The 24,480-nt window shown below is 35.2% G+C and overlaps 2 protein-coding genes across 3 annotated transcripts in view; one reads left to right on the forward strand and one right to left on the reverse strand.

Moving 5' to 3' along the window:
* Positions 1-23,027, reverse strand: part of LOC126758495 (cationic amino acid transporter 2) — a 26,695-nt gene extending 3,668 nt beyond the window's left edge. The window contains exons 1-3 of the mRNA XM_050472776.1: positions 22,396-23,027; positions 18,667-19,858; positions 84-247 (exon numbers count right to left, since the gene is read on the reverse strand). Coding sequence (XP_050328733.1) covers positions 84-247; positions 18,667-18,702 — 200 coding nt within the window. The 5' untranslated portion in view covers positions 18,703-19,858; positions 22,396-23,027. The remainder of the gene's footprint in view (positions 1-83; positions 248-18,666; positions 19,859-22,395) is intronic.
* The window catches only part of LOC126758485 (uncharacterized), a 54,948-nt gene that overhangs the window by 2,691 nt on the left and 27,777 nt on the right, over positions 1-24,480 (forward strand). Inside the window, exon 2 of one of the 2 annotated variants that reach the window (XM_050472756.1) lies at positions 21,222-21,239. The exons of the other annotated variant lie outside the window; for it this stretch is intronic. Within the exon in view, the coding sequence (XP_050328713.1) occupies positions 21,222-21,239 (18 nt within the window). The remainder of the gene's footprint in view (positions 1-21,221; positions 21,240-24,480) is intronic. 2 annotated transcript variants of the gene reach the window in all.

Raw genomic sequence — 24,480 nt, forward strand, 5'->3', positions numbered from 1 at the left:
AGTATGGAATAGAAAGAACGGAGCCGAAAATTCAAAAATCTCTTTAATCCCAAAAACGGAGCTATATAAGCTCTCTTTATGTAACCATTATTATAAACGAATTATGTAAATTAATATTTACCGTTAATTTGGGCTTTGTTGGCTGCGCACTGCCATCCTGCAGCTGCTTCACATCTTTGGTGCGTATTAGCTTTGGTATTAGAGTTGTTGTTGTGACACCGGGCGGTAAAGGAATCTTAAATTTGATCTGCAAATAAACGCAAAAGGCTGTAAAATGTGGAATAAACGCGTACGTGAATAAAAAATTTAATTATGAAAAAATAGTCAACTTAAACGGTCGGTGCGGCGGTGCGTATGGGCAACGGAAACAACGGAAAAAATGAAGCTTAGAAATTAAAAAGTTATTAACTATCAAGGACACTTCAAGTCATTTGCCATTTGAGCATCATTAGCAGAAGCCTACGCAAACGCGCACACACACACAAAAGCAAGCACTTTGCACTTCTATTAACACTTTAGTCAATTGGCCCACTTGTTGTCAGCGCTTGCACACACAAGTATATTTATAGTTATGCGCACATTGTCTGATGGAATTGAGAAAAAATGTAGATTTACAACAATAACAGTAAAAGCAAAAAAAAAACGCATACTATATAAATATACCCTACACAAATATAAAAGTTTCCATACAAGAACTTGATTTTGATCGGTCAGGTTGCATGGCAACTGTAAGCTATAGTGATTCGATATCGGTAGTTCCGACAAATGAGAAGCTTCTTGGGGAGAAAAAGATGTGTGCAAAATTTGTCTCAAAAACTGAGGGTATGCACAGACGTACAGACGTTAAGACAAACGACCGTCGACTCGGCCCGTTACGCTGATCATTTATATATTTCTGTGTACTCCATGGCATATTCGTGGGTATATTCTGTTATAGGTCATACATATAAATATGTATGTAAGTCTCTTATAAAGTGAAGGAGAACACTTTTGCATACATATCTACATGTTTATTTAAATGTGTGCCACACACACATACACACACGTCCGAGCGCGTGCGGCACTTTAATCGATATTTGCAACAAGTACCACTCAACATAAATGGTGTTGCTGCTGCTGCTAAATGCTACCGCACGCCTCCTCGCCGTCATCCTGCAACCGCATACGAGTATGTTGTTGTTTGTACATTTTTCCTCGGTTGCGTGCTTATGTCCTTTTGTGGAAAATGTCAGGGTTAGCTCAGCGCTGAACGGCTTTTCGCCGTACTGGCTGCTTACAGCTGTTGAGCCAAGCAAATCCTATGCATATTCTTGTTAGCGATAATTAGAAAGCGAATCAAGATTCTCGCACAAGTATTACAAGAATTTTAAAATGTAGCTAATTAATTGGAATATTATGTAAATAAAGCTGTTGAGCATTAGTGATTAGGGCGATTCCTAAATTAGTTTCTTTGGCCGTGGCGTATGAGTATCGGCCATTTCTTTTGTGGTGCGTTCGTTTCAATATCGTAGAATAGTTGTACTTTGCGTATTTTCTAAAGTTTCGAAAGGGATTGAGTGCTGAGCGACTTAATTTTTTGAGTTTAGGTTTTCGATTTTGCTACGATTTCTGGTGGTACTAAAATCGAATTGTTTTTCAGTCAATGTTGTGTTCGAAAGAGCTTTCAGCTTAAATGTTTAATTTTAGAATTTCACAAGGAAATTTTAACTTGAATATTTTCCGAACCATATTCCATTAAGTCATCTGTCTGAAATTTTTCAGTTGAAACTCCGAAAATCAGGCTAAAACATATGTATGTGTTGTACAGGGTTTGTCCGAAAAGTAATAGACTGACTTCTTTCCGCCGCGACGGTACTTCAGAGCGTGCGCGCATCGACTGGATTCGATAGAGGGCGTTCCTAGCTAACAAACGAACGGCTCGTCAGCACAGATGTGGCCTCCCGGACTTTTTTTTGTTTCCTTGCCTGAAAAGGCCGATGAAAGGGGATCCAAGCAGCATGCATGCACCTCGGCTCTAAAGGCTATTCCGGTAAATGCCTTCCAAAAAGCCTTCAATGCTTGGAAATCGCACTGCCAGCGTTGCATCGACGCAGAAGGAGCCTATTTTGAAAGTTTTTAAAGAATTGTAACAATTGGTTCAATAAATGTTTTTAAATCGACTCAGTCCTATTACTTTCCGGACAAACCCTGTAAGAAATGTACAAAAGAGAATTTCGTTATACAGCAATCGGGTCAAAATAAACGGAACGGACCCGATTCTTTATCCGTACAAGAATATTCAACTCAGCAGCATTACGCTAAAGTATTTGTTGTATATTTACTGCCACTACAACAGCAACAACAGATTTTTAGGTCGAAATGACAAAGCACTTAAAAGGATTATAGTCGTTTGGGTTGTCATATTCGTGATACGACGAGTATCAAAAAAATGTATACAGCTGGTCATAATAGTATAGGCCGCTTTAAACATCCCTATCCCTCAAACCATTTCAAAACGTGCCCTGCCCTGGACCTGCACAGTCTAGATAAGCATCAATTCAGCAACTAAAAGGAGTCTACAAGGTGCATTCCAAAGTAAACAGGACTTTATGAATCTAGCGCCCCCTGGCGCCATCTATATGTCGACTGGTGTATTTCCAAATTTAGATTCATAAAGTCCTGTTTGCTTTGGAACGCACCTTGGATATATAGAATGTAGTAATTTCTCAGACCTTAAATTAATCTATAAAGTGATTGTCTTCTTCTTTGAAGCTTTTGTGCCATTTGTTTGTGCCGTTATTTTGATTTTTTTGTTTTCACTGCTGTTGTTGACGTGGTTTTTAAATAACATGAATAGGAAAAAAATTTGAAATTATGATGGGGGTTTAAGGGGGGTTGCAAAAAATAGCCGCAGACGCGGGAAAAGCAATATAAAATAAAATAAATGGAAAATAATAATAAATCACACACACACACACTTATACACATATAATACGCACACTAATACACACACAGAATTTAAAGCTATTGCTGCTGTAGCTGTGTGAGCTAGCCAAGCGACGCTTTGCCAATCAACCTTCACCAGCGACACCAGCTACACAGCAACAACCACAATTGATGGCGCTTATCTTCTGCTTCGTTGGCTACGCGCTCGTTTGGACCAGCTGTTCGTTAGGACGGTCGATTGGACATTTGTTGCTGCCAGTATTGCCAAAGACATTTAGACGGTTGGTGGTTGATGCGGCTGTAAATCTGCAGGAGTTTATATTATATATGTATGAATACTGAGGTATGTAGTACCGCAGGTATGCTTGTCGAACGAACTACAATGCATCCCTAACGTCGGTACTAAACTTTCGGGATTCGCTTGTTACTGGAATATCATACAAAATAACCATTATTAGGCCTCTAAATCTGTACTAGAAGTTCGCTCAAGCTTCTCCTTCCATTTGCAATATCAGAAGGAGATGCAACCAGTAGCTCTTACATTTCTAGTCATAAACGGTTTTTGGTTTTATTATGAGTCAGTCATAATTCAGAATTTAACATATAGAAATCATATTCAATGGTATTTTGAAAAATCCCGAAATTTTTTAAAAAATTCTGTACACATTATGGATCGGCCATTGCATAAAATTTAGTAAAAATAAATCAGGTTGAAAGATATTCTAAAAAGTCCCGAGATTTCGGGATGGACCTTTTTCAAAATCCCGAAATTTAAACGATTTTGTCCACTTTATGGGTCGGCCATAACATAAATTTTAATGAATATAACTCACGTTGAAAGATATTCTAAAAAATCCCGAAATGTCGGAATTGACTTTTCTCAAAATTCCGAAATTTCAACAATTTTGTGTACTTTATGGGTCGCTCATAGCATAAATTTTAATGAATATAACTCATGTTGAAAGATATTCTAAAAAATCCCGAGATTTCGGGATTGACCTTTTTCAAAATCCGAACTTTTCGGGATTCACAAATTAATCCCGTAAATATTGGTCATAATATCGGGTGATTTTTTAAGAGCTTGATAACTTTTTTAAAAAAAAACGCATAAAATTTGCAAAATCTCATCGGTTCTTTATTTGAAACGTTAGATTGGTTCATGACATTTACTTTTTGAAGATAATTTCATTTAAATGTTGACTCATGTGGTTTCAACAAGATGGCGCTACATGCCACACAGCTCGCGATTCTATGGCCATTTTGAGGGAAAACTTCGGAGAACAATACATCTCAAGAAATGGACCCGTAAGTTGGCCACCAAGATCATGCGATTTAACGCCTTTAGACTATTTTTTGTGGGGCTACGTCAAGTCTAAAGTCTACAGAAATAAGCCAGCAACTATTCCAGCTTTGGAAGACAACATTTCCGAAGAAATTCGGGCTATTCCGGCCGAAATGCTCGAAAAAGTTGCCCAAAATTGGACTTTCCGAATGGACCACCTAAGACGCAGCCGCGGTCAACATTTAAATGAAATTATCTTCAAAAAGTAAATGTCATGAACCAATCTAACGTTTCAAATAAAGAACCGATGAGATTTTGCAAATTTTATGCGTTTTTTTTTAAAAAAAGTTATCAAGCTCTTAAAAAATCACCCGATATATTGTCGTTTGGACATTTGCTGGCTCATTTGGTGGTACGCTTGACCGGAAACGCATCACCGCCACATTTTTTCAGTCAACTTTTTAAGTCAACAGCACATAGCCGTCATATCCGTTGCACCCGCATAGCTTCATGTGTATATACATACATACATACATATGTATGCACGTACTTCGCATCCGGCCAATGTTGCGCCTGTAAGCTCTTGGCTAGTACGCGGAAGTAAAAGGATAAAATGTTTTGCAATTCAGCATCTCAGCATCCTAAATTTCCAAGCTCCCGGGTCATTTCATATTTACTGTGCAGCATTGTCTGCGTTTGCCTTGCATGTCCTTCGTGATTTTTTTATTGTTTAGCTGTATTGAGTGTAAATTGCAAAACAACTTCATTTAACTTGCTCTGATATATGTACATATGTATGTCTGTATAAGAGTATAGCAGTATAAAGGACCTTTGACTTTTTTTTTAGTGTTTTTTTGACATTTCTCTTTTATCTTTTTCGTCCTTATCAACTCAAAGGGATGTAAAATAAATTATGTTTTTGTAATTACAATGCGACAGCACTTAATTGAGTTCTTATCAATTACATGGCATCGCAGCGGAAATAAAGCTTACAAAGTGCAATAAAAGAGAGAGGGGGCGACAGCGAGATGCAAAATAACAAAAAAGTTACACAAATCACAAAAGCAACAGATAATAGAGCTCGATGTGCAAGATGTTAACCAGAAATAAGTAAAAAAAATAGAACTGAAATAAAGTTCATGGGCGTATTTGGGGCCATTATGCAAGCTGTCGCCATTTGCAACAGAGATTAGAAGGTCAACGGGGGCATACAAGCACCACCACACACAAAACTCATTCATTTGAATTATACATGAGCATGTATGCACTTGTGGGCTGTTTACTGTACATGTAACCCACAGACACATACACAGGAATTTGTGTAACGAAATGATGTCCTTCAATGTCTCGGGTGGACCATTCGCTTTTGTTTCGTTTCATTCGGTGTGAGACTTCAGCTGGTAAATGCTTAATACGCCCTTACGTCTGAAGTGCCTTTACTTAATTAAACGTCGCTTTTACTGCAGAGATTTCGTATTATTTTAATCGACTAGAAATCGTTTTAATTAGATTATGCTCACACAATGGCTGTGGAAATTAGTTTTGTAAAAAATAGATTATATTCATATAAGTATATTCAAAATCTCAGTTTCGGACGGCACGCTCGGGAGCTCTTAAGAAACAATAGCTTAACAGCGCACAATTAAGAAAGCACTTTGCGGTTAGCAATTTGGTTTGAAGGTGCCTAAAGCAGTCAGTAAGAGAGCAGCTGTTGCAGCATCCGCTGGAAATTTATGAAACACAATGCGTAACACGATTATCACATTTTCGCCGTTGAAAAGGAGTAAATATTGAAGTAGTCAGCCAGCTTTACATTGTACATCAATCAGGAGAAAGCTACTTTAATCATGGATTCTGCCGCTTTCTTTCTGCTTGCTTTAGTTTTAGTCCGTTTGTTGATTTGTCATCGCTGTAAAATTTGGTTATTTCTTTCTGGCAGAAAGTTTAAGCTATTCCTCCGTTAGAAAATTCTGTGCATACATACATACGTCTAGTTGATTTTCAGTTTTCTATTAAGTGTACAGGATTTGTCCGGAAAGTAATAGGACTGAGTCGATTTAAAAAAATTTATTGAACCAATCTATCTATCTAATCTATCGTCTCAAAATACATGCTTTTCATTGGCCTTTTCAGGCAAGGAAACAAAAAAAGTCATCTGGGCCACATCGGCCTTAGTTACGTAGCTGTTCATAAGAAAGGCGGTGTGAGCCGGGGCGTTGTCGTGGTGCAAGATTCAATCGGCTGCGATGTGTTGTCGGACCCGATTGACCCTTCGTTTGAGTCTCTTGAAGACTTCCACGTAAAACTTGGTGTTGTGAGTTGTCCAGGAGGAAAAAATTCATTGTGGACAATGCCTTTGATGTCAAAAAAGACAATGAGCATCGTTTTCACGAAGTCGCAGGCCTCCCAGCACGGTCTTCATCAGTGATCTCTTCCCGGCCTTCCAAAAAGCCCTGCTGCCACCGAAACACACCACTTCTTGCTAAGGCAACATCTTGGTAAGCCTGCTTGATCATATCAAACGTCTCTGTCGCAGATTTACCGAGTTTCATACAAAATTTTTTCACGTACCTCTGCTCTAACGAAGCCTGCATTTTCGGCTTGCACCAGTCACAGAAACACGTCGCTCGAAAATGTTTGTCCTGACTCTCCAGGTGCTCGCATGCAACCGCTCGATCATTAGCTAGGAGTACAGTACAGTCGGCAGGCTCCGAAGTACATTCGCGGTGTAAGAAAATCAGTTCTATTACTTTCCCGACAAACTCTGTGTATAGTATATAAATGCTTAGTGTGACGAGGTGAGTCGATTTAGCCAGGTACGCATCCTTATCCGTCTGTTTGTCCCTCGCTTTTTTAGATATCATGTTTTCCTGCACCTGTTAAGGGCCTGTGAAATTTGCAGACTTATTTAACAAATTTCCATATTGTCCACCCACAGACGGCTGGCAACCCTGCTATTGACTTTTTCAAACTTCATTAAGCGTTCTTTTGAAAACTATTTCCCTCATACTTTCTAATTCCTCGTTTATTATACCCATTCTACTGCACTTGTCAATCCAACTGTGATGTCCTTTCATTATGTCTTTGGCCTAAAAGCTAAACTGCGCAAGTGACCTTTAGCGGTTGCACGTGATTGTTGGACGATTTAGCTTATTCCCAATAGTTACATGAAGGAAGTATTGCATATATGTATATATGTACATATATTTATCAACATATATGTATGGAGTATATACATATGCCATATATCGAAAATATATACACTTTTGATGTCACATATACTCTGACGGCGCTGTTATTGGCAACCACGTTCCGAATAAGCGAAACAGCACGTGCTGAAGTTTCGGGAAAAAGGAAATGTAGAAGTTTGAAAGTCGCAAAGTATTAAGATAGCAAAGTTCAGTGTTAAAAGCAAGTTAAATTTATGTTTTTAAAAATTTTACAGTGTATAAAAGTAAATTTAATAAGTGTAGTTTCCAATTTTGTGATCAACACTGTCCAAATATTTTTGTTGTGTACGTATGCATAAAATACACAACCTAGAAATGTCAATACCAGCTAGAAAACATAGTTGCTTGCCTAGCGTTTACCTTTTTTTTTTATAATTTTCCCCATTTCCCTACTATTTCTTTCGGCAGATTTTTTTTTTTTTTTTTGATTTTAGAAAGAATTCTGAAAATCATTGAAAAAATTTGTTAGCATGACAGTTAAACACAAGGGAGACATGATGCATTTACCAAGCAACCAATACTTGTGAAGATGCAAGGGCAAAGCAATTGACTCTAACATGTACGGATATCCTATTTGTCCCCGGAAAAAATGATGCGCCCAGCAGTATTGAGCTATTCCAAATACATGCATATATACACATACATACACACATATATATATATATATATATATATATAAATAAGTAGGTAGGTCCTTTAGGGAAGTGTATGAACCGACACATAAATATTTGAAGCACTCGTGTGCATGTGAGGGCTAAATAAGAGCACTACTTAGTAGACACCAGGGCTCACTAAAGAAATTCTTGGCGAAATTTGTAATTTCACAGCTGTCAAGTGCAAGTGAAGTTTTTCAAGTGCCTTATGATAGCAAAGCGACGTGCTTAGCCATAAGAACGGAAAAGTCGTAAAAATGTGGAAATGCAAGCAAAACTGAAGTATGGAAAAAAATTTTTGATATTTAATACAGGTTAAATTTCCGGCTATCAAAAAGCACCTCTACCAGGACTACTAACGGCGGCATGTTACTGAGCTTGAGGTTTTTGGCTAGCAGCAATTTCTGTTTCTTATTGGATCCTCTCTTTAACTCATTTCAGACAGAGAGTCAGAGAGCGCTTTGAGTTGCGCGAGAGTTAAGCAAACGAGAGTGAAGATAGAACCATCGATCTAACGAAGAGGTTACATTCAATGGGTTATAACCACTTACAAGTCAAGAAAAACGAGTATTCTGTGAATGTTTTTTTTTGTGAATTGTGAATGTTTTTTTATTTTTTGAATTATTTTTGAAAAAATTTAGAATTTTTTTAGTTGAATTCGTAGCCGATCTCCGATCTAATCTCCGAAAAAGGTGTCTGGCGGTGAGGAAGATGTCGCTGCTTTCAATTGTCTCAAATCCTAATTTTATTATCATTATAGATGAATACAAGAAGTTTTTGATATTTGACAAAATGACCGTAACCAAAAAAATGTGGTTTCTATGAAAAATCGATTTCATTTCCATGAAATCTTTATTACAGAGTGGCTTACAAATCGGAGTTATTATCAAAAATCTTATTCCTTCGATCATATATGACAACATATCTAAAAAGGTCTGGTGAGAATTTTAAGTCGCTTGGTCCATCCGTTTCGGAGATATTTTTGTGATATCTTCGAAACTATTTCCAAATGCACACCGGGACATATTATGCAAAAAAATCGGTTTTATGAAACTTATATATTTAAGTGAATATAACCTCTTAAATCAATATAAACATTAAGTTTTAATAAACATGTTTAAAACAGAGTACGTCATCTTATTCTCCGTGCAACATATTGCTTCAAACTAAGCATTAAAAAAGCTTTTTCGAAAGACTTTGTTGCCAAAACCTCTGCACATGGCGAAAAATATGCTCGTAAACTCTGAAATTTCATTTAACGGTGGCAAACCATGTTGTGGAAAGAAAACAGGAAACCAGTTAGGCACGAGCACATAACTTAAATTTGCAGAAAAGAAATTATCAATGAATTGATGGCAACAATAAAAAATACAACATTAACAGCTATACACAAATAAATATTAACAAAAAAAGCGACAAACTACCAGGCAATCGTAAAAGCCATAAACGTAATAACCACAAAAATAGTGGTAAGAAAAACACACGCGCACACGTGCACCACCACTCGACAAAGCAACAATCGACCCGAACAGGCTTTGTCGGCACAGCATTGTTGCTTCTTGGCTTTGAGTGGCAATGCCACCATTTTGTCAATCCCCTGCTTGTCTAAGCTGTCATTTGTATTTGTGACTCCCCCACTTTGATTGCTGTCATCGATGACGTTTCGTTTGCGGCGCTTCTTCTGCTTATAACTGTTTGTGTTGTATGATGGTTCTACGTTTATGTATATGTATGTATATTTATATGCCATGCTTTTGGCGGGCACTTATTGTTGTTGTTTGTAAAGATTGTTGTTTACTTTGCACTGCTGTTACAAATGTGTTGTTTTTCTTTTGGCATTGCGTGTTGCTCTTGACGCTGTAGCAATGACACGAAAGGATGTTCGTACACTCATAATTTTACTTATGTACACATACAGTGCCTTACACGAGTGTGTGCCGAATTTGGCGGTGGCGTTGTTCTTCAAAGTTAATAAAAAGGCTTTTTAGGGCTCTTTAGTCTAAAAGTAAGATTCTGCAGACTGTAATTTATAAGGGAAGGTTTACGTAAGGCAACATTTACAGCCAAATTTGCTAATTTCAGATCTAAATGTTTTTAAATGACCTCGAAATAAAGAAAACTAATCTAAATTGTGTAAGAAACTTAGGGTTTTCTAACCATCGCTCAAAGGGTATATACCGGTATACCAGAGCCGTCTGTTTTCTATTCTTTCATCAGGTGGTGTAATGAGGTAATTTTTAGTGAAATATAAATGTATATGTACGTGTCGTATTGAAGCTCGAAATTTCATTAAAATATCTATAATTAGGCTTCACAAAATCACTAACGATAATATTACGTTACTGTTTTTCCTACGGCGAAGCTGTGGACCGTGTACTTCTCAAATAAAACCACCTTCGAAGTTCATATGCGATCGCCTTTATGCTACTTGCTATCAGAGTTTCTTCTAGACACCCTTGACCTTCTGTTTTAGCGGCAAAAAAAATGTTACAGAACGCTGCCGAATTTACAGTCTTTGGCGGTATGAAAATTTTAGTTCGTCCTGATTGCGTAGGAATGACTGCGCGCCATCCGTCAAGGTTCCTGCCTAAAATTGGAACTTGACTATTCAGAGCGTTAACTTCGGCAACCAAGATTTCATCGAAAATTTTCCAATTTATATGCATGCGTTTGCACTTTTATGTGACAAACAGTGTATGTATCCTTGTATGAAAATAATTTTCGCGCACAATTTCGGTTAGTTCTGCGTAGTGTATGCATTTGGCGCTTTCGTGCGCTAATATTTACTCGTTCGTACGTTCGTTACTACATTGCTTATTTTTCGTGTGCTCAAAAGCAAATTAAATACCATCCGGACACGCGCATGTTTTCGCTTAAACGACATTTATAGGCAAATTTCCTTAATACCAACGAAGCATTTCCTTCGCACAACTTTTTATGTGCGCTTTTGGCGATTTTTATTTTAATTATAATAATTTTGTAAACGCCCAATATTTTTTTTTAACTCAAAATGCTTTTCTGTTTACAATTTTAAAGTAAATTTAAAAAATGTACGTATATTGGGTAGTCGAAAAAGTCTTTTCGGATTTTGTCACCAGATGTCGTTCTATATCTCCAGGGCTACCAATCACGTTGTGGCATACCATATAGTGTTGGAAAGGTGAGATTTTAAGCTTCATTTAATCAGAAACAAAATAAATTCGGGGAAGTTGAAAAAATGTTACAACTGTTCAAAAATGAGTGATAATAATGAAGAAATTCGCCATATTTTGAAATTTTTGTATAAAAAAGGGAAAAGTACCACGCAAGCCACCAAAGAAATTTGTGAAATTTACGCAGACGATGCTGTATCAGTTAGGTAGCACAACAATGGTTCATCGTCACCATTCTGGAAATTTCGAAATTTCGATTTACACTGATGGAATATGTCTCTAGCGGAAAAATAGCAAGAAGTGGTCGACCAAACTGGTACATATTGTTTTTTTTTATTTTTATTTTTTTGTTTTTATTTATTAGTATAAATATAAAAAAATAAGTTAAAGTTTGATTAGAAATACGAAAAGACTTTTTCGACTACCCCATAAACATATATTTATTTGTTCGCCAAAATAGTTTGTGAAACTATTTGTAATAATTTAAAAATATAATCTCAAAACCTAACCTAAAATTTTGTCCCGCGATAAGTGGGAGGAGTTTCAATCTAGATTCATAGAAACCAATACTCGTGAGCTTAAAAGCATATAATGTATATGTGACCTGGTCTACGAAAAGGGAGCTAACGTGCGAAAACTAGTTTTCTGGGAAAAGCTGTTAAAAATAATCGTCAGTTTCTCGTTATCTCATTAATTGTTCTCCTTATTTGACACCTAAGCTCCCATTCCGTAGACCAGGTCACATATATACATATACAAATGGATAGTGTGAAAAATCAGAGACCCTCAAATTAATCACCTTCTATGGAGACCTTGGTCAATAAAAAAATCGGAAAGCGTAACTTTCTTTGTTTTGGAACGAAAGGAACCGGGTTTCGGAAAATAAGCCAAAAATACCCGACAAATTGGTACTGCTGATGCAAATCACCCAATTTTCGAAATATGAGGCTGTTATAGATAGAAATACTTTGCCAATAATATGCTGCAATTGTACGAAAAGGCAAAGAGCACGTGTCAAAGGAACCTCACAACCCTTTATATGTGAGAGAGAGTTTTTTTCATATGCGAAGTTGCCGCTGCTACTTCTTTCTTGTACGAACATAAGAATGTAATACGACCAAAAACGTAATGTACGACTTGTAATGTCAGCAGTAATGATAATTATGAACGGAACAGACAACCAACTGTCACATTAAGCGTTTGCTTACTCACCGTTCTCTGCTGTGTGAAATTCAGCGATGAAAACTTGAGTAGAACTCGCAACTTTGGTCTACCCTTGTCTACACGCTGCACTAACGGAATAAAACCGTCAACAGGCGTTATAAAAAAGCAAAGAGCATAAGGAAGGAAGCAACGCATCGAACGTGCTCCTTTTCAGCGCGAATGCGAAGCACAGCCGGAGGTGTGAAATGAGTGACTGCGAGTGTTGGCGTAAAAGACTGCGAAAAAGTCGAAAATTGCAGGGTGTCTTAATTGAATGTTTTCGTTCTTTCAATTACTAACAAACATACACACACACTCACAACCACATAGAAACATACACACCCACAAACACACATTAACCAGTCGACAGGGCGTCAAATGCACGTGGGGAGGCGCCAACTCTCAGGCACGTAAACTTGGCAGAATTCCGCGTGCTCTTTGATGGCATATGAATGTAGAGTAAATGGATAGCGTAAAAATACTTCAACAGCGCAGTAAGGTGTACCCTATGAACGAACACTGTGATTATTTTATGAGAAAATGAGAAATTGAAAAAATTAAATATTTGGGGTGAAGCCGAGTTATGAAGAAGCCTCTTAATTAAATTGAAGTGAATACGAAAGAGGCAGAGTTGAAAATCTAGCAATTGATATGCGGGAAACGCTAAATTTATGGAGAAAATATGCTCTTGACATTGAAAACTAGAAAAAGCTTTCACTTCGGTTGTGCCGAACTTAAAATCCCCTTACAGCATATCTTATAGCATAAAAGGTTATGAAGAGATCTTTATCTTGATTTTGATCGATCAGTTGGCATGTCAGCTATATGATATACCGGTCTGACCAACGTTGACGGCTGCTCGAGAAGACTTTCGATGGCGTGTTGGAAGCTTAGAAGACATTTGTTTATAGCAAACGGCGGATATAAAGTAAAATCAGTGGTTGGGCCGCTATAATGAAATATCGATGCTTCCACCGCGGACCATCCTCCACTTCCACTTAACTTCATATGAGCACCCTTCATAAATGAAATATTTACAAAAGCTCAGTCGTAGGGATAATAATAAAAATAACTTGCACTAGAATGCAAAATGGCTCGCCAAGTGGAAAAATAATCCGAGAAAACTAACCGACCACTTGCATATACTTATCCATACATACATATGTTTGTGTACTCCAAACAATTTTGAAAAGTGCAAGAGAAAAGTTTTCCGATTACGCAATCTGCATTACACATAAATCAGCATTTCTTATCCCGACTTGCCAACCCCTCACATTACACTGCACCCAATATACACATACATATATGCATGCATACATATATGCATATGTACACATGTATACTGTGTTTGAAGGGGGTGTGCGGAGGAACAGAAGTATAAATAAAGTGATGCATGATAATTGACTAAGTGCGGAGCGAATGAGTGGGCGTTGAAATGCAAACAATGACAGTCACAAAAATAAACTAATGCATGTCATACATACACATATGTACATACACAAACATACACTTACATGAGCATGTGTTGGTTACAGCTTGTCGAGTATGCTTGTGTTTGGCTGGGCAGGATGTACATAGTGTGTTCATAATACGTGCTTTATTGGCTTTAGGCATGGCATATTAAGGCCATTCGACTTTTTCTTGGAACATCGAAATGAAATAAAAGCTCATGCTGTTTGCTGCACTTAATTTGCGCTATTATCGCAATATTTCACTGAATTGTTTTAAAGTAAAAGTTACGGCATATTTTTCGCATTTATTTTCTTTCTGCCACTTTCTTTTAATTTTTGAAGTTATTATTTTTAATCCAGCAAAGTAAAGTTTTTGCTGCCTTTGAAATTGTTCACTTGGCTTAAAAGTTTGCTCAAGGATACTTGTTAATTTGTGTTAAAATGGGTGTTAAAAACTCGAATTTTAAATTAAAAAAAAAATTATTACTTGGTTTTTAGGTTTCAAAATTTTAAAACTTTATTTTTAAAAAGTTGGTTTTTTCCAATTTTGTTTTTGTAATTTTAAAATGTTAAAAATTCGAATTTCGAATAAAAAAATTTAATTACTTAGTTTTCAGTTTTCTATTTATTATTTTAAAAGAGTTTCAATTTTAATTACAAAATTACTTAGTTATCCGGTTTTGAAATTTTAAAACTTTATTTTGAAAAAAATGTTAACTTAAATTTTTTTAATTTAAAATGTTAAAAATTCGAATTTCAAATCAAAACATTTTAATTTCTTAGTTTTCAGTTTTCGATTTATTATTTTAAAAAAGTTTCAATTTTAATTAAAAATAATTACTTAGTTTACAGGTTTCGAAATTTGAAAATTTTTTAATTTTCAGTTTTCGATTTATTATTTTAAAAAAGTTTTAACTTCAATTTTTTTTATCTAATTTAAAATGTTAAAAATTCGAATTTCAAATCAAATAATTTTAATTACTTAGTTTTCAGTTTTCGATTTATTATTTTAAGAGTTTCAATTTTATTTTTTTTATTAAATGTTTTAACTTCAATTTTTTTTTTAATTTAAAATTTTAAATATTCGAATTTCAAATAAAAAAAATTTAATTACTTAGTTTTCAGTTTTCGATTTATTATTTTAAGAGTTTCAATTTTATTTTTTTTTTATTAAATGTTTTAACTTCAATTTTTTTTTTTAATTTAGAATTTTAAAAATTCGAATTTCAAATCAAAAAATTTTAGTCTCTTAGATTTCAGTTTTCGATTTATTATTTTAAAAAAGTTTCAGTTGTAAAATTTTTAATTAAAAATTTTTCTTCTTTTAGCTCTCAGTTTTAGAAATATAAAATTTTTAAATATTTCTTTATTTTAATTTTTTCAAAGATCCAAATTTAGTTTATGTTCGCTTGATCATACAATAGTGGCTCGAAAAGTACTCAACCTGGTGTATTAAACTAGAAAACCGCTCATTATTCTCTATTCTACTGGATCGCGTTAAAAATTAAATATTCAATTTTAAAATTTTAATGTTTTCAATACTAAATTTTAGAAAAAAAAAATTTTTTTAAATATACATATGTACTTATGTATATATATTTTGAAATTGTTAAAAGTCTCAAAATTGGCTTAGCTTCGTTTTAATGATACGATATAAAAAAAATAGATAGAATCGCATCTATGATTTTGATTAAGATCGTCTCGATTTTTGAGATCAGATGTTTGCTAGATTGCGACTGGCTAGAGCAAGTTATAAGCGCTTCAACTATAGTTTTACAAGTAAATACAACGCGATTAGAAGATGAATTTATGACACTTAAACGAAGCCAAGGCGCCAAAAACATACATATGTAGTACATATTTCGGAGGTCCATGAATTTGCCGTCTGTCGAAATAGACTTTAGTTTACCCACTATATTTCTTGTCCGTTATTACATTTACAAGCACTTTAATCTTTATGATTTCCATAAAAAGCAATATTTCCAAGGAAATGTATGTTAAGGGGTTGCCATATTTAGACCGATTTTGGTACAAGCTGAATTAAATAGCTGACATTTTATATCATTTTCAGGGAAGCATAGACACCTTTCTGTGAAATATTCACATTTCAAATTGCGATTTTTTTTTTTTTTTTTGGTGAAAAGGGTTGCCAGGTTTTTATGTAAATTCACATGTATTACGCAAAAATATGATCTGAATCATTATGCGACAGCAGCTGATACAAAAAGAAAAGTTGACAATATGTTGCGCAGCGCTGACTCATCCCCACATTCACAAATGCAAAAAAAAGGCACGATAATGACGAGAAAAATTACAATAAAGTCTAAGGCGCGCACATACCATACATATGTATGCTTTTACAACTCTTCACACATAACTCTCTGTACATGCATATACATACATATGTATCTCTCACATCGTTCATCCTGATATTTTTGGAACATTTCGCATGCGTTGTTGTTATTGTGCTCAACATGTTTGTGCATTCAAAAGGACATTATCTTGACTAAGACAGAAAGCCGAAACGAGCTGCTCGTTCGTAAGGGGGCGGGTGTTGAAGCGCTGAAGTTTCAATATAGCTATACGCAATCGAACATGAATACGTAAGGATTGCTGTCAATCTACACACACACACAGACGCATGTGTAAACAACAACCCCCTAATGCATGTAGGGATACACGCCTGTATGTACATACATATGTATATTGTATATATTTCTGAAGATGTATGCGTGTGTGTGTGAGTGGGTGCGTACGCTGGTGTTTGTTACTGCTGGCTCCTGTGTTGCCACACTTTAACCGAAAAAACCGCAACGACAGCATGGTGTGAACGCACAATTTGTAAATGTAACGTATACGCCGTGTTGGCCCACTCACTAAGAACATTCTGGCCCAATTGTGCGTTGTGTTGGTGATGAGCGCACTTGGGATCGTTGGGGAAAACTTATCACTGCGCTGAGATGTTGAAAATGTCATAAATGTTTGCGAATGTGTATGTATATATGTATGTATACGAGTCGCATGCGTATTGTACCGAATAAATGACTTTAAGGGACAGCGAGTGACTTGTACAGCTTGCATGACTTGAATGACCGACAGACGTATAACAGAAAGTGATTCACAGTTAAATTTATTTCTCCTCGTAATATTCACATATGAAGGTATTTATGTATGTACGTACATACATGTGCGTGTGTAAGTAAATATTTGCATGCCATTGAGTTTTGTGGAAATCATTTTTGATTTTATTGCTGTGATAATTTTCAAGTTTTTTTTTTATTTCAATGTTTAATTAAAATATTAATATTATTTGTTATTAAAAAATTCTGGAAGTTTTGCTCTTTCAAAAATTATTAAATTAAACATTGATTTTTACCAGTTCGGTATTAATTTGGCAGTGAAGGAAAGAAATCAAGTCCATAGGGTTTTTAGTGGGCTCGTCGATTTTTTTATCATAATAGCAGTTGTCATTTTAATATTTCTGAGTGCAGAACAGCAGAGTTAAAATTTAAATAAAACTTATAGAACTTTCTGTCAGAATATTCATCCTAAATGTATACTACATTTTATTTTTCCGTTGCAGAAACTATTAGTAAATAGCATATTTTTCAGAAATCCAATAAAATAATGGTCAGATTATGATGGCCCGACAAAGAGAATACCAAAATCGCTAAAAAATTGCATATCTAGCTTTTCAGGCTTTCGCTTTGCTATACTGTATTCAGTTATCATTCTCTTAGACCCAAAAAGGGCTGAAAACAAAAAGGTCTGTAACGCCGCGAACGTAGTTTCAGCTCAGCTTATTTTGTTTTTGTCTTTTTCATTTTTTTTTTTAAATGATGCAAAATTTGAGCAGCAAACCCCCCATAAATTATGTTTCTGCGTTCTCCGCTGCACCTTGTCATGCTGAAAATTTATATAGCTGTAACTTTAAAGGGTCTCCGGTATTTCCTTCTGGGTATTACAAACAACGACAATCTTAATATACGCTGATCAGGGTATATTAGTCTTCTACACAGATTTAGCCTAAATGTATGCTAGCATTTATTATTGGGATGCAATAGATATTGGAAAATTATCATTCTCTAAAGCTTAAAAAAGCTAAAAACAAACATACAGTTAATTTAAAAATATATATATATACATAGTCGAAAAAGTCTTTTCGTATTTCTAATGAAACTTCAACTTATTTCTTTATATTTATACTAGGCCATTAAAATCTGTCCAATATTTCTTTGGACTTCTGAAAAAATATGCCATTTTCTAATAATTACTGCAATCGAAAAATAAAATGTAGCATACATTTAGGATAACAGAAGAATAATTTTTAATGAATATCTTGATAGAATGTTGAAGCATACATTTTGGATGAATATGCTGAGAAAAAGTTCTATTAGTTTAAAAAAAAGGAATCTGCTTTCAATCTATCTATAAATTTATAAAACATCGTGTTAAGAAAAATATATTTTTTTTTATAAAAAAAATAAGCAAACACCATTATTTGTTAAAAATAGCAAGCTTTAGAAATAATCAATAAAAATATATAGGCAGATAAGTATAGATAGCCTATTGATGCCTATTAATTTCGTTAAATTTTACAAATCAACCGAAGGGGAATAAATTCTCTTGTAATCGTTATGTGCAGGCAAACTGATACATTGTATTTGGCTTACGCCTGCTGTTATGCGATAGCTTTAAAAATAACTCACAGTACGCAGTCTAAGCAATGCAAATATTCTATATAAAAATCTAAGTAAAATCGTTATTTACCCTTTCCGTTAATTGCAGCAAATCCGATGGCTTCATTGTTGCGCTTGTGGTCTGTCGGAATGTGCTTTTATTGCTTTATCGCGCTGTGGCTGCTGCAGTTACCACGGCTGGCACTGCCTCCACCTCCGCCTTGTTTTTGCTGTTGTTATGCTTTGTTCTTGCGCTTCGCGAGTTGCCACCACAAACCTCTCCGCGGGAGTGGTGCGCGCTGTTGCGTGCGGGTCTCACAGCAAGTCACCAGCTTTTGCGCTATTTTCACGTTGGTATTTTTACGACTTTTCCTACACTTTCGAATAGCTTTCACTGCTGTTACGCGAACACGAATACTGCGCTGCGCCCCGCTGCACCTACGGCTGCTTTGCGCTATTTTATCACTGCCACCTACTCAACTGCTTCTGTGGTCTGCAGCACTGCCTTTGCTATTATATAGGTACGCTCTTGCAATATCCTGCTTGACTTGCTGGGCGTTTCACTTGCAGCTTCCCCGCCTGCGCTGGACGTCCTTAACAGTTGTGTGACTGGCTTCTTTCCACCCGTCTATGCCTTGCCGACAAGGCCCTATGTGTGCGCGCGTATATGTGCCTTCAATTGATTTTATGTGCAGCTGGCGACGTCATTGGCCGTATTCAACAGTTCTCCACCAGCACTTGGGCCAACACTACTACGACGACGACGATGACTACAGCTGTGACTGCGACGACGGCAGTGACGATGACAGCGACAGTGACAATGACAACGACTTTGGATTTGTTGTTGCTTTGAGCTGCTGTTGCTACTGCTACTCTTGTTTCGACTACTGCAGCTGTGCTTGGCGTTGCTTTTGTTATTGTTATTGTTGTTGTTGTGGTTTCGGTTATAGCATTCGTTGGCTTTTTTGAGCCTTAAATTAATCATTTCACATTTCGACGCCCATTCCCAATGACAATTTTGCTATTTTCTTTCCTGTGACTGTGCGCGTCTGCATGTAAAATGTGAAACATGCAATTGACATGAAAAAAGCGTCCCCGTGCTTGACTTACATGCATACAGAGACAATTTAAAATGAAATTAAACTGCTAAAATACGGTGAAAGGAACGAAATATCAGTCACTTTATGGGCGTTAATTGTTTAATTTTATTTCACTTTATTTAGTTTAGTTTTCTTATTGGACGAATTTATATTTCCGGCGGACTCGACAGTTGCATAAGTTTTCTAAATTGGCAAAAAGAAGATTGCGCTTTTTTAATTCTTCTATTGATATTATTATGTTTTAAATTTCTATTAATTTAATCTTCATTTTATTATATTTATCAATTTTTCATTTTTCTATTTATATTATTTATTTATTATTTATTATTATTTTTTATTTTTATTTTTATTTTTTTTTCCTTTCATCTTTTAACTTTACATCAAGTCTTTTTTATTTGTATAGAAAATTGCTTTCTTTACTTGTAGCGATGGGCAAGTATGATAAGTGTGGGCTTGAGGTCTGGGGTTAATATTGGGTAGTCGAAAAAGTCTTTTCGTATTTCTAATCAAACTTCAACTTATAGTTTTTCGCCTTTTTTCGCTAAAGATTTCCATCAGTGTAAATCGAAATTTCGAAATTTCTAAAACGGAAGCGAGCAAACCATTGTTCCGCTACACGAACTTACGAACTGATACAGCATCGTCTCCGTAAACTTCACAAATTTCATTGGTGGCTTGCGTGGCATGCTTGCCTTTTTTATACAAAAATTTCAAAATATGTTGAATTTTTTCATTATTTTCACTCACTTTTGCACAGCTGTAACTTTTTTCAACTTCCCCGAATTTAATTTTTTTTAGGTTAAATGAAGCTTAAAATCTCATCTTTCCAACACTATATGGTATGACAAAATGGACATTGCAGATATACGACTGTAACGACATCTACATATTGACAAAATACGAAAATACTTTTTCGATTAACCAGTATAACACCCGGAAAAATTAATAATTGTACATTTTTATATTATTTTTTTAATTAAAACTAAATGCAATAACACTTATTTATTTTTTTAAATAATAATTAAGTGATTTTATTTTATTATTTTTATAAACAAAAAATTTGAGATTATTTGGAATTAATATTAAAACTGAAAAAAAAATAAAATACAAATAAAAAAAATTTTCTATACGAGAACTTTGATCGGTCAGTTTTAAGGCAGCTATATGCTGTAGCATAGAATTTATTAATTTTTAAGTACATTTATTTATTTTTTGTTTTCAAATGTAACTTTTCGTTTTATGTAGTTTTAGTTCTAGTTATTTTCTAGTTTTACATGTATTAATTTAATTTAAATAATTTCTTTATTTTTTACTTTGTTTTTTATTATTCTAAAATTAATAAAAAAATTATAAAAAATATTTAAAATAAATATCATAACTTTTTATAATTTTTTTTGTAATTTTTATTGTTTTTTTAAGAAAAATGTTCTCAAATATTTCTGCTGAAAATTTATATTTTAAACATTTATACTATATGGCAATTTAAGTATTTTCTTTATTTGATAATTTTTTTATTATTCTAAAATGAATATTTTTTTTATTTCAGAACCATTACGCAACTACGGTAAGTACAAAATTCATATTTTTATCCATATTCTTGTTTATACTTTTAGTTATTTTTTAATTAAATTTTTATAAAGTTAGACAATAAGAAAATTTTTATTTTATTTTTTATATTTATTTTTTTTTTGTTAAATTTTTTTTTGTTAAATTTTTTTTTTTATTTATCATTTTTATTTTATTTTTTATATATTTTATTTTTTTATTATTGATATTTTCTTATTATTATTTTACCTCAAATTTTATGTCAAAAAGTTATATTCTAAACATTTATGATTTTTTTTATATAATAGTTTGGAGTTACATGCATATCTTTTTATTTTTTATTATTTTACATATTATATGTACTTTATACATATATGTAAATGTACATATATTAGTATATGTACGTTTTACTATTGTATATTAAATTCCTTATTGTTATAATTTTTTTCCTTCATTTCCTTCATTGATATAATTTTTTCACTTCTATGTACAAACTTGTGCCTGGGCTTTCACATAAAGCGCTTAACATTAAAAAATTTAGTTGCCCAAACTAATATTTGTTTTTTTTTTCGTTTTTGTAAATTTGCATAATTCCGCAACAACCATCTATAGTATCGCCGTGCACCGTCAACCACCTACCGCCATTAATTCCGTACTTTTAAACTTCTTAAATACTATATGTATGTGTGTATATAATAGTATATGCCTTTTCACTTTTATACGTTTTACATTTTTTTATTACGCCTTGTTCGTCCTTTATGCCTGCGCGTGTAGTTTAATTTTATTTTTGTATGTTTTTTTTATGGATACCTTCTGTCCACTGGCACTGCTGCGTTCACCTTCACTTTCACTACATTTAACTTTTTTCACGAATTTCGCCTGACTTCGATTTCGTTCCGCCAACCACTCGGCATCCACGCTGCTGCGTTATTGGTGCTGTGTCTGTCGCACAACTTCGCTTCCTTTCAATTTTTTTTTACTGTTACTCTTATAAATATGTATGTGGTGTGTACTGATTAAGGCGGGGGCGGCACTTTGCAATCGCTGGTCGATTGTAAGCGGAAAATATGCAAGAAAAACATTTTTTTCAAATAAATCGTATGGAAAACACCCGAGTTTTCAAATTTATTTCTAAATTTTTTTCGACATAAATTTTCATTTCACAAATTTTTTACTTTTTCGCAACGTCGTTTAAAAAGCGTAGAAATACTCCAAAAAATACATAAACACACACACTCTCGCATGCCGTATACACCAGCTAATTGTCTAACCGTTTCTAGTGTCTGCTGTTTCTCTATTTTTCAACAACTCGAATGTGTGAATTGGTCGTTGTCAAATCTGGCCATTTGGTTGGTGTCTATTAGCGCACTGACTGAACGGTCGCCATGAATGATTGCAATTTACCGTTGTGTATATGTCGAAAACTTCACCTACACACACACAAAGGCACACTACGCGCTCTCTTTTCTTTACAAACAACCTCATGAGCCGCTCAATTCACACTCTAAAGAGTCCTTGCTCGGCTGTGGCAAAAGCTTCAACGCATCCTGCCAGACGTTCAACACACGCACAACATTTTGACAGCCGAACTGAAACGACGAAGTACTCGAGCCTTAAATACAAGCCATTACAAAAACAAAAGCACATACATATGCGCCGTAATATGTGTGTGTGTATGTATATGAGCAGTCAGTTGCTTGCCATATTTTATGAGCCTTAATTGCTTTCGACGGCCAAATATTTTTGCATTTAATATTATCACATTCACATATGGACTATGCAAGTTTAAAGATATTTTCTATGCACATCGGTTACTTTACTTTACACTTTATATAAAATTTTCCGTTCTCGTTTCAAAAAGCAGTGTGACTTTGCTTTCACTTTACTTATCCGCAACTGTCATCCCTTTTCTTGTCTACTCAAGTTGCCATTTCACTCTGCCTGTGTGTATCGTTTCGACTTCATTGTATCCGCCAATGTCGCTCTGACATTGTGTTCCATTTCCGTTTGTTGTACTTGGTATGCTGCACTGTCATTTCCTTCCTCTTCCTTACTCTACTCGAGAATATCGAAAAGTATATGTGGTATGTGCGTGTGAAAAGCTTCATGTTTAAGTTCTCAAACTTGCCCACTCTCTTTAGCCCGCAATATGAACACTACCTGAATGCTGCCATATTGTTATTTCGAAGATTATATATTCTTCTTTATTGGCCTAGACTTCGCTTACGCGATTATAGCCGAGTTAACAAAAGCGCGCCAGTCGTTTCTTCTTTTCGCAACGTGGCGCCAGTTGGAAACCAAGCGAAGCCAGGTCCTTCTCCACCTGGCCTTTCCAACGGAGTAGAGCTTTTTTTAAGAGGACGGGAATAATGAGTGACTTATAGAGTTTGATTTTTATTCGTCGAGAGAGGACTTTACTTCTCAATTGCCTACTTAGTCCGAAGTAGCACCTGTTGGTAAGAGATATTCTGCGTTGGATTTCGAGGCTGACATTTTTGGTGCTGTTAATGCTGGTTCCAAGATCGACAAAATTATCTACAACTTCGAAGTTATGACTGTCAACAGTGATGTAGGAGCCTAGTCGCGAGTGCGACGACAGGAGATATTTCGTCTTGCCCTCGTTCACTGCCAGACCCATTTGCTTTGCTTCCTTATCTAGTCTGGAGACAGCAGAACTAACGGCGCGGGTGTTGAGGTCAATGATATCAATATCACTGCTATAGAAGATTGTACCTGCTCTATTAAGTTCTGCAGCTTGAATTATTACTCCAGCAGCAGATTGACGAAGTCGCACGATAGGGAGTCGCCTTGTCTGAAACCTCGTTTGGTATCGAACGGCTCGGAGAGGTCCTTCCCGATCCTGACGGAGCTTTTGGTATTGCTTAACGTTAGCTTACACAGCCGTATTAGTTTTGCGGGGATACCAAATTCAGGCATCGCGGCATAAACGCAACTACTTTTCGTGCTGTAAAAAGCAGCTTTGAAGAATCAGTTTGTTGACGGTGGGCTTTAATCTTTCACACAATACGCTCGATAGAACCCTATATGCGATGTTTAGGAGACTTATCCCACGATAGTTGGCGCGGATTGTAGGGTCTCCCTTTTTGTAGATTGGGCAGAGCAAACTTAAATTCCGATCGTTAGGCATGCTTTCGTCCAACTATAGTTTACAAAGAAGCTGATGTATGCTCCTTATCAGACCTGCGCCGCCGTATTTGAATAGCGCGGCCGACAATCCATCGGTTGTGGTTCTTCAAACG

This window comes from Bactrocera neohumeralis, chromosome 5, assembly GCF_024586455.1.
Source record: "Bactrocera neohumeralis isolate Rockhampton chromosome 5, APGP_CSIRO_Bneo_wtdbg2-racon-allhic-juicebox.fasta_v2, whole genome shotgun sequence".
In the NCBI taxonomy this organism is placed as follows: domain Eukaryota; kingdom Metazoa; phylum Arthropoda; class Insecta; order Diptera; family Tephritidae; genus Bactrocera; species Bactrocera neohumeralis.